Source organism: Antechinus flavipes, chromosome 6, assembly GCF_016432865.1.
Source record: "Antechinus flavipes isolate AdamAnt ecotype Samford, QLD, Australia chromosome 6, AdamAnt_v2, whole genome shotgun sequence".
Taxonomy (NCBI): Eukaryota; Metazoa; Chordata; class Mammalia; order Dasyuromorphia; family Dasyuridae; genus Antechinus; species Antechinus flavipes.
Window position 1 is genome coordinate 264,128,191 of NC_067403.1, and position 15,417 is coordinate 264,143,607.

Below are 15,417 nucleotides of genomic sequence, written 5' to 3' on the forward strand. Positions count from 1 at the left end.
AATGGCTTTGATTTCCTTTAGCAAAAATCTCTGAGCCTTTTCCGTCTTAAAAGGGAAGTACCCAATTAGTAGGGATGTCAACAAAAACCAAAAGCAGTTTGACACCCGGAAGAGGGGTATATGTGGAAAATCCATCTGCCAGCCCTTCCCTAAATATGTATCCCTCCTCCCAATAGGCTGCAGGATGAGGGGAGGGGGTGGTAGGGGTGGGGGTGGGGAGGTGAGAGGGTTTAACAGTCCTTTCGGAATTTACTTGGGCACAAACTGAGCAGACCTGACAGATCTGTCTAATTGTTTCTCCTAGCTCGCAAACAATAACAATAGGTTTCACAAGGGATTAGAGAGCATTTTTTTCCCCCAAGTGAGTAACTTGGTTTAGGCCAAAGAGAGGTTTCCATTGGCTGGTCTCTGGGATTAGAAGTTGGTCTGAGGGTATTTGAAACCACCCAGAAGGAAAAAGGGCACATCCCCTTTCTTTAGCAAAGGATTGTGCCTGGGAGCTACATGAGAGTGTAGGACTTGGGGACTTAAAGGTGCCATGATCAGAGGCCAAGAGGCAGCAGCACAGGCAGCTGAATCTGCAAGCCTGTTTCCCTTGCCCTGAAGTGAATCCCCTTTCTGGTGTCCTCAGAACATAACAGAAACCTCTCTAGGTCCATGGACAGTTTGCAATAAGTGTAGAATTTCCCCTGCATACTTAATAGGGATTCCATTTTTCATTCATTCATTCATTCATTCATTCGTTCGTTTGTTTGTTCAGTTCATTTATTTATTTATTTATTTATGCTGTCAAAAGTCCTTCCCCCTCTCCCCCCCCCCATATAGCCCTACGAGTGTACAAAACCTGAAAGATATTTGGAGTCAGCATAGATATTCACTCTCACTCCTTTACCCAATTCTAAAACTCTGTGAGGGCAAAAATACTCTCTATCCAATGAGGGATTAGAACCTCCAATGGTTGGCTTAGGGGGAGTTTAGAGGCTTGCTCAATTAGAAGCTAGCTCTAAGGCAGGAGAGTCACCCCAAAGACACCAAGTTTCTTTAAGCAAGAGGTCTGGGATAGGTTTCCAGAGACCGAATCAAGACCCCTAGGATTTGACCTCGCATTTCATCTTTGTACAAGACTTTAGGTAGGACTAAGGTTGGGGCAAGAGATTAGTTTTGTGGTGTTCTTTTTCTTCTTTTAAAATATAGTAAGATGATTCTCTCTGAGAGAAAGTGGGTTTCTCGGAGAGGTTTTCTGGAGGCAGCCTTAGTATCAGTTCAGATCAATAATTACCCCAAATGCAGCAGCTGCAAGTAAAAATACAAATGTTTATTTCTCCTTCCAGGTCTTGTCTCTTTCCTTGGGCCGGGATAGCTAGATTCTTAGAGGTTTATCTCTCTGCTCGGTTCTGAGAGCTCCTGCAGCTTTGTCCTTTGCCTCTGCTCCCTTCAGCCTCCAGCCAGCACAAAGATGAATCTGTCTCTCTTGCCTTCTGAAGTCATTCTCTCCTGGCTCTAGCTCAATTCTGACTCTGGCTCCTTCTGACTTGACGCTCCCCTCTCCATGTAATTGGGCTGAATTCTGTCTGAGAGCCTCTGTCTGTATCTTATATATGAGAGAGAGGAATGTGGGAAACGAGAGAGAGGGATTATGGGTTTCTCCCATAGTGCTCTCTAACCCTAAGAGCTTCAAGGGAGGTGTGAATTCGGATATCTCATACTAAACCTTGAAATCTCCCAAACGTGTGAACTCCAGTGAGTAAAGGTGTGAACACAAGCATTGTATCAATTAGTTCTACTTAGTACCTTGTTTCAGGTTCTGGCCCAAAACATCAACTCTAATGAGTTAGCAGTTTGTAAAGATTCCAACAAGTTTAGCTTCCAGGATCTTAAAAGCCCTGGTCTGATCAGGGCCCCATTGGAGAGGAATTGTGTCAGGGCCTTGAATAGAATCATAGAGGGGCTTGGCAATCCCAAAGTTGGGTATAACATCCAGCCGTGCCAGGAAAGAACAAAGCTGTTTCTTTGGAGAAGGTTCAGGGAGTGATAAGATTGCTTCCTCTCCAATCTGAGTAAAAGGGAAGTGGGAGTCAATTCATGGCTCAAATACTTAACAGACTGATTGACAATGTGGGCCTTTAGACAGAGCAACTTCATAGCCCTGGGTGGGTGGGGGCAGGAAGTTAGGGGGTTGTATGCTGCAGCCAGAGAAGTGTCTTGGGTAGGGCTGCAGGTCAAGACAGCATCTACACATGGGATAGCCAGGGCCTGTCCAAGTATATGGGGGCTGTCAAGGAAGCCCTGAGGTACCTCCATGTTATGGACATGACTGCCCATGTTAATTCATGGGGGTGCCTTCTCTTGGATTTGCTCCTTCGAGGCAAAAAGAAAGTGTGAGTCTTTATGCAATAGTAGGCAAGATCTAAGGTAGAAAACTGTCATGTCCCTTGGGGTACTTGTCCTTTGCTCATGGCTGCTACTGACCATTGGCTCTGATTTATAGAGGTTTGCTATAAGAGGAAAAAGTAGGAAGATGATTTTAATAGGAATAAAACAGGTGCTTCAGGCTTCAGCCTGAGAGCACCACATGACAGGATAAAGCATCTTTACCTCTGTTTGACAAGTGATCATACAGTAATAATTCCATCTCATATCCGGACTCAGGAAACAAAGAAACAGAACTGAGAAACTGAGTCAGAAGAATCGCACCTTAAGCAAAGGCTAAGGTTGTCCTCCCAATTCTTGCCCAGATAAAAATCCACTATTGACAGCTCAGGAAGGTTTGCTCTGAGTAACTTTTGGCATTTCTCTCGAATGGTGGGTTACTGACTTAATGATGAGGCGATCAAATTCAAAACTCAAAAGAATATCAGTTACATTCCCAAGAGATTTTATCTCTAATAGCAAATTCTACTAATCACAGCTTACGGGTAGATCCATTATTTTAAAAAGTTGCCAGGACTTACACCCTTAGGAGATTTTGTTTAACACGCGTTACATGTTTAAACTTAGCCTGGTGCAAAGGATCAATCATTAAACAAGCTGATAGATTCTTAGTAAATACATTCCTTTTTTTAGGAACTATATATCTTAAACAGGTTCAGGTCTCAGGGCTGATGACCTGTCTTACCCTGATGGTTTCAAGAAAACTGGCAAGCTTACAAATTAAGGGGAGTTGACAGAGACCCCAGAGAAGGACCTGAGCTTGCTGTTGCCCACCCCAATTATTTTTATATTTTCATTGGCTGTGCTGTTTGACGTCTCCCCACTCTATGAAGGGGGAAAAGTGTCCCATACCTCATACTTGGAGGTGAACTGATAAGGCTTTCATCTCATCCCTCTTGTTCCACATACAGTTATTACCAATTCTAGGGTTAACATAAATATTATAACTCCAATTAACTCCAAATAACTGAGTTAACAATTTGGAAATTTTCCTAATAGCCAAATCGTCTTCCTTTAAATAAGTCTCTCTTTTGTTTTAGGGAGAAAACAAGACAATTCTTAAAATTGAGATAGAACAGATTTTTAAATTGACTTAACTTTAGTTAATGAGATGCCTAAATTCTAATTAAATGCTCTAGACAAATTGAATTGCCATTTGGTTATTTTTCCAATTCACACAAACTATTTCTCTTTTGTGAGCCAGGAAAAGGGTTAAGGTGTCAACCTTAACCTCAGAAATCCGATTGTAGATAACTCCAAAGCAGGCTGTTTGTTGCCAGAGGCTGTGAAGTGTAGCAAATTGCTTTTCCATTTTACTAAAGTTTCCAACTCTTAAATCTTCTATTAAAGCTATTAGTGTAAATAGATTACAATGCACATATCCCTTTAATGGGCTTTAATTAAAACTCCTTTAAAATTCTTTTACTATCATATCTCAAATAAATTTCCAAATCACTTTAAACACACATAGGAATCATTTATCTCAACATTGACATTGTATGTTGGGCACATCTAAAAACCCACAAAGTTATCAAGTATAAAGCAATTATATCCAACAAAGCATTCATACAGCATGTTTTATGCTAAGCACTTTTGCAATCATGTGATCTTCACAACCATCATTATTATTATTTCTCTTTACAAATGAGAAAAGTGAGCAGAGAATACAATAAATTGCCATAAATTACATAGCTAATACATTTCTGCAACTGAAACAGAGAATGGTGGACTTACCAAATGCAGAGGCTGACTGGCTTTCTCACCTCACACTGCCATGGTGGGTGCCGCCAGGATACCCAGATTTTTCCCAGGCAGTTGCTGGACAGGACCTGCTGAAGACTGGGGTAACTGGTGACAGAATCTCCCTTTGATGGTAGTTTCAGGTGCCAGGGCTCAGGGAGTGCTGACCATTAGGCCATACCCCCACTCCATCTCCATTCCCCCAAGCTGGGTTGGGGAGATGTTGGATAAGTCATTTCCATGGCTGTTGCTGCTTTCCATTTCCACAGGTGGAGCAGAATTTGAGTTTTCCTTAATTCTTTAGCATTCTCTTTTCTTAATCTGATCTGAGATGAGAGGGGTTAGCAAACAGAGGGACTTGGGCTATGTCGATCTTGTTACCAGTCCCCACAACTGAGATACTCTGGAGAGTGTAGTGGAGAGGGTCCCTTAATACCTTCTGGGGTATTTCCCCAAAGGAGCAGAAGGGAACTATGGACAAGATAGGAATCATGGAAGAGTTAGCAAAAAGTTGCTATTTACCTAGGTTTTTTTTTTTTCCTCTTTTCTCTCAGAATGTGGTAAATTCTTGGAATTATCCCCAATGTTTCAGGAATTTTTCTTGTGATTTTAAAATGACTAATTGTCAAACTTCTTAATCATTGCTCTTAAAACTTTGAGAATCTGCTAAGATGTTATTTTCATTTTAATTAGATAACTTTATTTCTGTGGAGCCCAGCTTGACCAGAACTGAGGTCCACAGGAAAAAGTTAGGTTTTCCCCCTTTTTAAGGTGGAAGCCAAGGATGTTAAGAAATCTTCCCAGCATTCTAACTTCAGTATAGACTTTTTTTTTTGCTGGTTGCATTTTAAATCTTTCCCTGTAATAAAATCTACCTCACAGAACAAAAATGACACAGACATTGTACACAGAGACTGAGACACAGACAAAAATGACATGGAAGAGGACTGTCCCATCAAAGCCATAAAATGTCTCTGCTGAAGCCATCCTATGGCACTTCATCTCCTCTGATGTCTCAGAGAAGGTGGAAAGATGGCAAAACCTTCTCCCAGTGGCTTGGGATGTCCCAGCTATCAGACTGAGGAAGAAAAAATGGGGGGCTTATCTTGACAAGGAGGGAATCAAGCCAGGGGAGGCCAGACTCTCCCCATAGGGGCCACCAAATATTGAAGTTGGGAAAGGACCAAAAGGTTAGGGTTGAAGACTGGTATCACAAGGTGTCTCAAAAGAATTTGCTGGCTTGCAATTCAAGTCAAGGGGCAAAGTTTGTTATCATTGTAAGGCCAATTGAAGCAGGCTAAGTTCCAAAAGAGTTTAGCAAAGAGCCGGGAGCTAGGAGCCATGTATCCAGTTCTTCATGTCATTGATGTGCTAAAGCTATGGCCTAGAGGGACACCTGATGAGTGGTCTCAGGAATCTGCTTATCACTGACCAGAAGACCTAGGACTCTCCTAAGGCCAGAAGATTTTAGAATCATTGATGGATTGTGAGGACAGAAGCACCCAAGGTCAGGGGGACCTCCCTGTGGCTATCTCCCCTAGAAGGTATATTCCATGAACATCATTAGCTGATGTCTTGACTTGCAAGGGCTTCATTCTCTCTTCCAGACTCATCCAAGTGCAGGGGCCAAACAAAAGTCAAGAGGGCTGGTCATAGCCCGGGATGCGGCAAGTGGCTTTGGTAGCTTTGATGTCAGGTACCTTTATGGCCCTTGGAACAAATTGCAAATCATTCTCATCTACCCTTTGCCCCCAGAAAAGTAATCAGATCTGGGACGATGTTTGATCGGGCACACCTGTCGGCTCCGCCTGACCCGGGTTTAGTCTGGAGGCTGAGGAAGGATCAGTGGGCGAATAGAGGCTTGGTCAAGCTCCCTTCGCAGCCTGGGTTCGGACAGCATGGACTCACCGCAGACTCCCCTCCTCCTAGGTCAGAAAGGTACAGCAGTAGGTCCTGGACTCCAGCTTAGACGGCACAGAGGGCTTCCCATGACACCTGCAGGGTCTAGCCTGGAAGGTTTCTGTTTTTCTTTAGACTTTACAATTACAGGAAATAGAAAGTTGATACACAGTAACCAGAAAGAAATGAGGGGAGGAAAGGAGGGACAGCCACCTTGGGGCTCCTCCCATCAAATTCTCTAGTCCTGACCTCAGCTTCAGGCTCAGTATATTAAGCTTCTTACTCTCCACACTGTTCGCATTGTTCCAGGCTCCCTGAACTCTAGCCTCTCTGCAGGTGCCATGAACACGAACCAGGCAGTCCCTTTGGGGCAACTCAACCGAGCTTTTTCTCCCCCTCCCTGTGAGCTTCTCTCGGAAGAGCCAGGACTGAGGCCTCCGGGGCAGGACCCAGCCTCCACCATCATCAACGTCCACTCCTTTGAGCCTCCCCCGAAAGATTTCTTTGTCTGGTCTGTGTTCAACACGTTGTACATGAACTTCTGCTGCCTGGGTTTCATGGCCCTGGTGTTTTCCGTAAAGGTGGGTAGGGGCGCTGGAGCCTCTGGGGGCGCGGGCCAGCTTGGGAGTCTCCAGCGGGTGCTTGTGTGAGCTTCTGCCCTCCCCCTGGCACTAACCCCGGCTCTCTCTCTCCTCACCCCCCCAGGCCAGGGACCGGAAGTTGGTGGGTGACCTGCATGCGGCCCAGAGCTACGGCTCCACAGCCAAGTGTCTCAACATCTGCGCTCTGACCTTCTCACTTCTGCTGGTCCTCGTCACCGTGGTGACCGTTAGCGTCCTCATGTCAGTCTGAAAGTCATCATCTCTCCGCTCCTGAGAGCTTTGGATGACTGAGAAATGTGCTTTTAATTTCAACAGCTTGGAGCATCTGGAAAGAGATGAGGGACGTCGGGAAAATGAAATCTTTATCAGAGACAAATCCCCCCCTTATCTATTTCCGGCCTAATGGTAATTAGAGTGCTTTGACAAAAATCATTTTCATTCCATGTGATCAAAAGTATCCATTTGATCTTATGTGACTCCACTTTGTCACGGAAATGGTCCCAATATGCTCAAGCTCAACAGAGCCTGCCATCCAATGGCACAATGTGGTCGTTCCCTGGGGCAGCAGCAGTTCCCAGCTTGGTGGTCACTAAGATGCTCACTCGGGTTATCAACGGGGCCACGATCTGGATCTGAGAGGGAACCTCTATCTGGCCAGCATGAGAGCAGCTTCCCAAGCCTGTGGCCTCCCAGGATGGCTTCCCCCTTGCCTCCAGAATCGGGGTGGGATATGTCATTTTTGGTCCTCAAGACCAAGAGATGCTGTATTTCCCCAAGTCCCCTTTGTATGTTTGGGTATCAAATCCTTTAAATAAAAGGTCCTGGGAGAAGGTGGCAGCTGAGATCCTGAGCAAGATCTGAGGCTCCTTTAATAAAGTGCCATTGACTCAGAGCTCTGCCTCTGTCTCTTTTATTGTAGGTTGGACAGTTCTAGTCCACAGGTAAATACCTGGTTTTGTTTTCTTTGTCACCCTATTAGCTTATATATATATACACACACACACACTCACCACGACATTCTACAATGTGAGATTCTTTTTTTGTTTTTTGCTCATTCCCCCTTTTTGCTTGGGCTTTTTGTTGGGTCTGAGCTCTGTGCATTCCTAGGAAAGGATCTGAGAGGAGCTTTTGTGACTTGGGGTCCTTCTGCAGGTTTTGGGGATTATTGAGTGTTTTCTCTTTTTTTTGCTTCTGTCTCTCTTTGTTTCTTCCTCTCTCCCTGTCTCTCTACCTCTCTCTGTCTCTCCCTTTTTCTTCCTCTTTCTCTGTCTCTGTGTCCTTCTGTCTGTCTCCCCTATCCAGCTTCAGATCCTCATCATTCCACTAAAGTGTTCTCTCCACAGTTACCAAATCCAGGGGCCCATTCTCAGGCCTCCTTCTCCTTGGCCTCTCTGTAGTCTTTGTTGCTGTAGTCACTTTCTCCTCTGGACATTCTTCTCTTTAGGTTTTCAGTCCTGCTTCTCCTCCTCCCTTTCTGATTATTCCTCAGTCTTTTTTTTTTTTTCTCCTGGATCCTCATCCTGGTCACACTAACTGTAGGTGTCCCACTAGGACAATTCCTTCCTCTTTTCTCTTTCTATTTGTCTTGATGTGATGAACCCATCAGCTCCCACTGATTTCATTATCATCTCAGCTGAAAATTCTAAATTTCACATGTTCTGCTCTAAGCTCTCTGTTGGCCTCCATTCTCACATCTCCAATAGAGATTGTGTGTCTCATACATTGTGTGTTAACTCAACAAATCCCAAACTGAACTCATGATCCCTCTACAACTCCCCTGCCCTTTCAGACCTCCCCAGAGCTGCTGAGAATATCACCCCACTCTCAGTCTTCCAGGGTCACAACCTAGAAATCATCCTGTACCCTTCACTCTCTCACCACTCATATGCAATATGGTGCCAAAGCATATTGAGTTGAGTTGATAGAGAAGTGAAAGTGCAGTCAGTTTTGCAGCTGTTATCTTACTTCAAAGAGAGGGCAGGAAGAGAGGAGTGAACTTGGTATTTATAGCTTGGCCCTGTCACCCAGGGGAGGAGGACTCTTTCACACATGTCCCCCACTCTGATGCAGGCCCCCATTCCCTCACTCCTGGATTACTGCAGCAGCTGCTAGGGGGTCTGTCTGCCTCAAGCTTCCCCACTGCAGTCCATCTTCCAGTTAGTCACCAAAGTGATTTCCCTAAAGCCTAGGTTTGACCATGTCACTGCCTACTCAGTAACCTCCTCTGGCTCCCTGTCTTCCAGAGGAGAAAATTCAAGGAGCTTTGGTTGGTCTCCAATGCCTTCATCCCCGGCTCCTCCACCTTTTCAGTCTTGTTATACCTTTCTCCCCAACATGGCCTCTTGAATCCCACAACACCAGCCTCTTGGCTGCTCCTTAAACAAGACCCTCCATCTCTTGGCTTTGAGCATTGTCTCTGACCATCCCCCATTCCTAGAATGCTCTCCTTCCACTCTGAACATTGCTGGATCAAAGGGTATGGACAGTTTGATTGTCCTTTGGGCATAGTTCCAAATTGCTCTCTAGAATAAGACTGTTAATTCTTTTGAGACACCTCATGACACCGGTCTGTGACCGCAACCTTTTGGGGTCCCTTCCCAACCTCAACACTTCCCTCCTCTTCCTTTCTTTCATTCTCTCATTCTTTCCTTCTTCTTTCCCCTCTCTTTCCTCTCTCTCCATCTGTTAGGCCCTGTATAGCAGGCATACCGCCCCCCTCCCCTTTTTCATTTGTGCAATTAGACTTGGAAATTGAATTTAAAAAGGGAACTTTAAACCTTGAGGCTCTGACTCCCCTTCATATACCATTGTGACACAATGAAGGGTAGAAAAGAAAGACAGTTTCCAAGTGCTTGCCTCACTAACTTCATCCCTGTCCAAAAACTACTCTGAGAATAGAATTATTGTCAAGGACGATCTCCTGTCCTGCAGTTGTGCCCTCCTTATAGCCCCTACCTATCCAAGAATGGTCCTCCTCCCCTGGCTGACAGGGCCTGAGCCACAATCTCCAAGCTGTAACTACCAAGTTCTCTCCTCTCTCCCTGCCCTCTCTTTGAAGTGAAGATAACAGCTGCAAGACTAACTGTGCTCTCACTTCTCTATTTTGCTAACTGAAAAACCTTATATAAATGGTGTGCCTCAGTTGCTCTGGACCCATTGCTTTTTCTGGTCAGCTAGCTTAAACTCTCCACATTAAAGATTAAAAACAATCTCTTCTTGCATCAGTTTCTCTGGTATGTCTCTCTGTCTCATCTCTCCCCTTCTGCCTCCCCATATCCCTTTCATCTGTCTGTTTCTGAATCTCTCCCTGTCTATCTTCCTCTCTCTCTGTCATTCTCCTCTGCCTTTCTCTCCTCCTCTTTCACCTTCTCTGTGTCCCTCTCCATCTGTGTCTCTTTCCTGTCTGTTTATCTCCTCTTTATCTCTCCCTCTCCCCTTCCCTCCCTGTATTTTTTCCACTCTCTCTCTGTCTCCATCTCTTTTTGTGTGTTTCTGTCTCTCTCTTATTTCCCCCACTCAGGGATCCACGGTTGGTCTCATCATTTCCCATTTTTGTTTTGGGGATGCGCCTTCATGTTGTGTATGTGTAGAACTGGCACCTCTGGCTTCAAGAGAACAAGTACACTTCCAACGTGATGGGACTAGCTCCCTTTCCCCCCAGACCATACCCTCTTTCCGGGGCCCCTCCCCCACATGGCCAGAGTTGTGGGAGTCAGATGCATCTTTGATGTCAGTTCTCTGGAACTTGCTTCAGAACTTCTGTAAACTTGTTAATTGTCCTCATTCTGATGCACAACCACACCTTGGTCAATCTTTCAGCTCTGGAAGAATGGGACTGAGAGATCTAATCTGCTAAGACTCCCAGGACTTTTAAAAAATCAGTTTTTATAGACATTTTCCATATCTGAACTTCTTTTAGTTCCCCCAGGATCTGCCCCTCCTCCTTTCAGGGAGCAGTTCCATGTCACAGGGTTTTCAAAGAACTGACAGTGTTCCCCATGGTGAGCACATCTAAAAGTTTCTCTCATCATGGCTAAGAGGGATGTGGAACCAGGGCAACCAGCAGCAGCCGGGTTAGTGAGGAGCCAGATTTGGCCCGAGCTCCTCAAGGCTGCTCTTCCCACCTCTGGAGATCTCACAAGACCCTGCCCAAAAGGAAAGAGACTAAGAGAGGCCTGCATCAGTCCCAAGCTGACCCGAAGGGTCCCACCCCAGCCTCATGGCCAAAGAAAGGAGAGAGGACAAACCAAAAGGCTTTTTCTCCAGCCAACCAAGAACTGTCCCAGAATACCTAGGACATCTTAGAGCTCAAGTGGAAAGCTGAAGCAGTCTTGCCAAACTCTGGGCTCTGCCAGCTTCCAGGATGCGGCTTCTTTGTCCAGTCCCCTCGTTCTAACCTTCACCACACTGCTGAGATTGAGAAAGGGGATCCCAAAAATTTGGGGTCACAGCCCGGTGTCGCCAGGTGTCTCCAAAGAATTGGCAGGCTTGAACCCACTTCCCAATCAAGGGGCAAAGTTTATTGTAATTGTAATGCCATTGCAAGCGGGCTGAATTCCAAAAGAAATTAGCAAAAGATGGGAGAGAAGGGGCTAGATCCATACAGAGTCGGGCCAGAGCTTTGTGAGCTACTTGCTAATTGGATGGCTCTCAGATACCTTCGAGGGTGTCTCTTGGTTATCGCTGACCAACAGATTATCCGTCTGACAGTAGCAGTGTTGGTGGGACTATTGTCAGGCCACAAGGCTTTAGAATCAATGACATTTGTTTTGTTTGTACAAAAACTTTTCAATTTGATATAATCAAAATTTTCTATGTTGTGGTCTCACAACATAGAAAATTTTGATTATATCAAATTGAAAAGTTTTTGTACAAACAAAACAAATGCAAACAAGATTAGAAGGGAAACAATAAACTGGGAAAACATTTTTACAATCAAAAGTTCGGATAAAGGCCTCATTTCCAAAATATATAGAGAATTGACTCTAATCTATAAGAAATCAAACCATTCTCCAATTGATAAATGGTCAAAGGATATGAACAGACAATTCTCAGACGAAGAAATTGAAACTATTTATAGACATATGAAAAGATGCTCCAAATCATTATTAATCAGAGAAATGCAAATTAAGACAACTCTGAGATAACAACTCTGAGATACCACTACACACCTGTCAGATTGGCTAGAATGACAGGGAAAGATAATGGGGAATGTTGGAGGGGATGTGGGAAAACAGGGAAACTGATACATTGTGGATGGAATTGTGAACACATCCAGCCATTCTGGAGAGCAATTTGGAACTAGGCTCAAAAAGTTATCAAACTGTGCATACCCTTTGATCCAGCAGTGTTTCTACTGGGGCTTATACCCCAAAGAAATATTAAAGAAGGGAAAGCGACCTGTATGTGCCAAAATGTTTGTGGCAGCCCTGTTTGTAGTGGCTAGAAGCTGGAAAATGAATGGATGTCCATCAATTGGAGAATGGCTGGGTAAATTGTTGTATATGAACGTTATGGAATATTATTGTTCTGTAAGGAATGACCAGCAGGATGAATACAGAGAGGACTGGCGAGACTTACATGAACTGATGCTGAGGGAAATGAGCAGAACCAGGAGATCATTATATATCTCAACAACGATACTGTTTGAGGATGTATTCTGATGGAAGTGGATGTCATCGATAAAGAGAGCTAATTCAGTTTCAATTGATCAAAGATGGGCAGAAGCAGCTACACCCAGAGAAAGAACACTGGGAAATGAATATAAACTGCTTGCATTTTTGGTTTTCTTCCCGGGTTATTTGTACCTACTGAATTCAATTCTCCCTGTGCAACAAGAAAACTGTTCGGTTCTGCACACATATATTGTATCTAGGATATACTGCAACCCATTCAACATGTAAAGGACTCTTGCCATCTGGGGGAAGGGGTGGAGGGAGGGAGGGGAAAAATCGGAACAGAAGTGAATTCAAGGGATAATGCTGTAAAAAATTACCCTGGCATGGGTTCTATCAATAAAAAGTTATTTTAAAAAATTATTTTCATAATTAAAAAAAAAAAGAGCTGGGCTATGCATGGTGGTCCTGTAACAAGATCTCCAGAAGGCTTCAATTATTCAATAAAAATGGAATATTCAAAAAAAAAAAAAGAATCAATGACATATTGTTAGAACAGAAGCACTCTCAGGTCAGAAGGGCTTCGGATCACTAATACATCTTTCCTAAAATCTAAGGGAAGGAACCAACACTATGACACTTTACAATTATTGACAGACAAGAGCACTTACACTCCTAGGCCCGGGGACTTTTCAATCATTAACAGACAAGAGCACTCTTAGGGCAAAAGGGCTTGAGAGGAGTCCCTGCAGTCTCGCCTACATCGCTACCCGTGTACCCTGCCATCCTTACGGCCCCCACACCGAACTATGAGCACTTCGGGTGCCGACTCGGCTTTGTCTTTGTACCCCAATATTTAGACCGGCGCCCGACACCTGGTAAGCAATCGGTGCTGACCGACTGGGGGAAAGCACCCGGAAGGCGAAAGCGAGGAATTCAGGCCCGCGAGGATGCTTTGGGCACTACTTGGTTTGGCGGGAGTATTGCGCCCTGGGGAGTGCAGCTTCGATAGTTTCTGTTTTTCTACAAACTTTGCAGTCTCGGGAAATAGAAAACTGGCACAGATTGAGCAGAGAGGAACGAGGGGAGGGGAGGTGGGACGGCCGATCTGGGGCTCCTCCTGCCAAATTCTTTCTTCTTCATTGTCTTGAAACTCCTGCAGCTTCGGGCTCGAGCTCCAGGCGGTGCGCGCTCCAGGCTCTCCAGGCTCTCAGCTTTTCAGGTTCCGGAGCCATGAACTGCAACCAGGCAGTCCCCCGGGGGCAACTCAGCCAAACTTTTCCTCCCCGCAACTATGAGCTTCTCTCGGAGGAGTCAGGACTGAGGCCTCCGGGGCAGGACCCAGCCTCCACCATCATCAACGTCCACTCCTATGAGCCTCCCCCGAAAGATTTCTTGGTCTGGTCCGTGTTCAACACGTTGTACATGAACTTCTGCTGCCTGGGTTTCATGGCCCTGGTGTTTTCCGTAAAGGTGGGTAGGGGCGCTGGAGCCTCTGGGGGCGCGGGCCAGCTTGGGAGTCTCCAGTGGGTGCTTGTGTGAGCTTCTGCCCTCCCCCTGGCACTAACCCCGGCTCTCTCTCTCCTCACCCCCCCAGGCCAGGGACCGGAAGTTGGTGGGTGACCTGAATGCAGCCCAGAGCTACGGCTCCACAGCCAAGTGTCTCAACATCTGCGCTCTGACCTTCTCGCTTCTGCTGATCGCTCTGGTTATCATTCTGGCGGCCACCGGTGTCATCATCGTCAGGCGGGCGGCAATGAGCCAAGACAATAACCCTTACTTTCCCGATTTATTTTCGGGCAACTAACCACAATTTCGCCCCCTCCCCAACCCTAATCTCTAGTTCGCTCTTCCCCTCCCCCTCCTTCCTTCCCTCCCTTCCGCTGTTTTGAGGGGCCTCTTCTGACTCATCTCCCCTTTCTCCCCTCCCCCATTGTATTCAATAAACATCTCCGTTTTTACGTGACTCTCTCTTCTCTGCTCACCCTCTCCCTGGGTTCCCTGGACCTGCAAGGAGCTCCTGAGTGCTCCGGCCCTCGGCGCTTTAGTAGCTGCCCGGGCGGATGAGAGGGATTCCCAGCGTGGAACCCAGCTTCGAGAACAAGAGCTCTCCTGCCGGGGTCAAGCAAAGACACTTTGTCTCGCTCTGCTCCTGCCTGGAGCTCCCAGGGACGGCAGAAACGATGGGATCCGAGTCTGGGGGGAGGCAGGAAGCCCCTTCTCGAAAGCCTCAGCTTGCGGTGTGCCCCTCCAGGAGGAGCAGCACCGCATTTGGAGCCAGGGTTTTGTCCTTGGAGAACCTGGGGCCGCTTCCCAGGAGCTCAGAGACATCCGGTCCAGTCAACATAGGAGCAATCTGAGGAGGCATCGGCTGTCAGTGCTAGATGGGATGGGGCGTCCTGACCCTTGCGGCTCTCCCTTGACTCCAGGATTCCCCCGAGGAAGTCAGGGGAGGCACTGACCAAGGTTCTAGTCTGTCGTCATAGCGTTCTTAGGTCCATGGTGGGGGAGTGGTCGGCAGCTGAAGGACGCCTAAGAGATGGAGCGAACCACAGCAGGGAGCAAAGAAGCAAAAGACGGTTTCTTCCCCTAAAGAGCTCACAATTTAGTGAGAGGGATGGAGAAACAAACTAAGCAACATGGGTCCTGATTGACTCAGATTCATTGTAAATAGCAATTACTTCTGCTTTGTCCCCAAACCCTGAGGGACTCCCCCTCTTAGATCTATTACATTTTTTTTTTGCACTAGGTGAAAGAAGAGATTCTTTGCCTCAGTTACCATCTAGTTTCAGTCACTGAATGGGTGCAGCCTCAGTCAAACTGACACTTGTTGAAGACCATAGCTTAAAAAGCCCAAGGTCTCTATCGCAGCCAGTACCATGTCCAGTCCTCCTGATCTTTATCTGGCCACTGGAACCAGACGGCTCTGGGGGGGAAAGTGAGAGAGGTGACCCTGCACAGCTCTCTCTCACTTAAATCCAACTCACTTCATGTCATGACATCCCTTCCCTGATATCTTGATGCGCAGAACAAAGGACAAACAACACAAGATAAATAGGATATACTTAGCAAAGGGAAAGCACTAGAATTAAGGGGAGGTTGGAGAAGAGAGGACATCCTTTAGAATTTGG

At 46.0% G+C, this 15,417-nt stretch overlaps 2 protein-coding genes across 2 annotated transcripts; both read left to right on the forward strand.

The window, feature by feature from the left end:
- The first annotated feature begins 6,284 nt into the window (after nt 1-6,284).
- On the forward strand, nt 6,285-7,563 carry LOC127541875 (interferon-induced transmembrane protein 1-like). Its single transcript, XM_051967179.1, has 2 exons — nt 6,285-6,650; nt 6,775-7,563. Exons 1-2 carry the CDS (start codon nt 6,411-6,413, stop codon nt 6,919-6,921), a joined length of 387 nt encoding a protein of 128 aa, XP_051823139.1. The 5' UTR covers nt 6,285-6,410; the 3' UTR covers nt 6,922-7,563.
- Nucleotides 7,564-13,059: 5,496 nt separating this feature from the next.
- Nucleotides 13,060-14,247, forward strand: LOC127541872 (interferon-induced transmembrane protein 1-like). Its single transcript, XM_051967174.1, has 3 exons — nt 13,060-13,164; nt 13,449-13,759; nt 13,884-14,247. The coding sequence occupies exons 2-3, from the start codon at nt 13,520-13,522 to the stop codon at nt 14,091-14,093; spliced, it is 450 nt and encodes a 149-aa protein (XP_051823134.1). The 5' UTR covers nt 13,060-13,164; nt 13,449-13,519; the 3' UTR covers nt 14,094-14,247.
- The last annotated feature ends 1,170 nt before the right edge of the window (nt 14,248-15,417 follow it).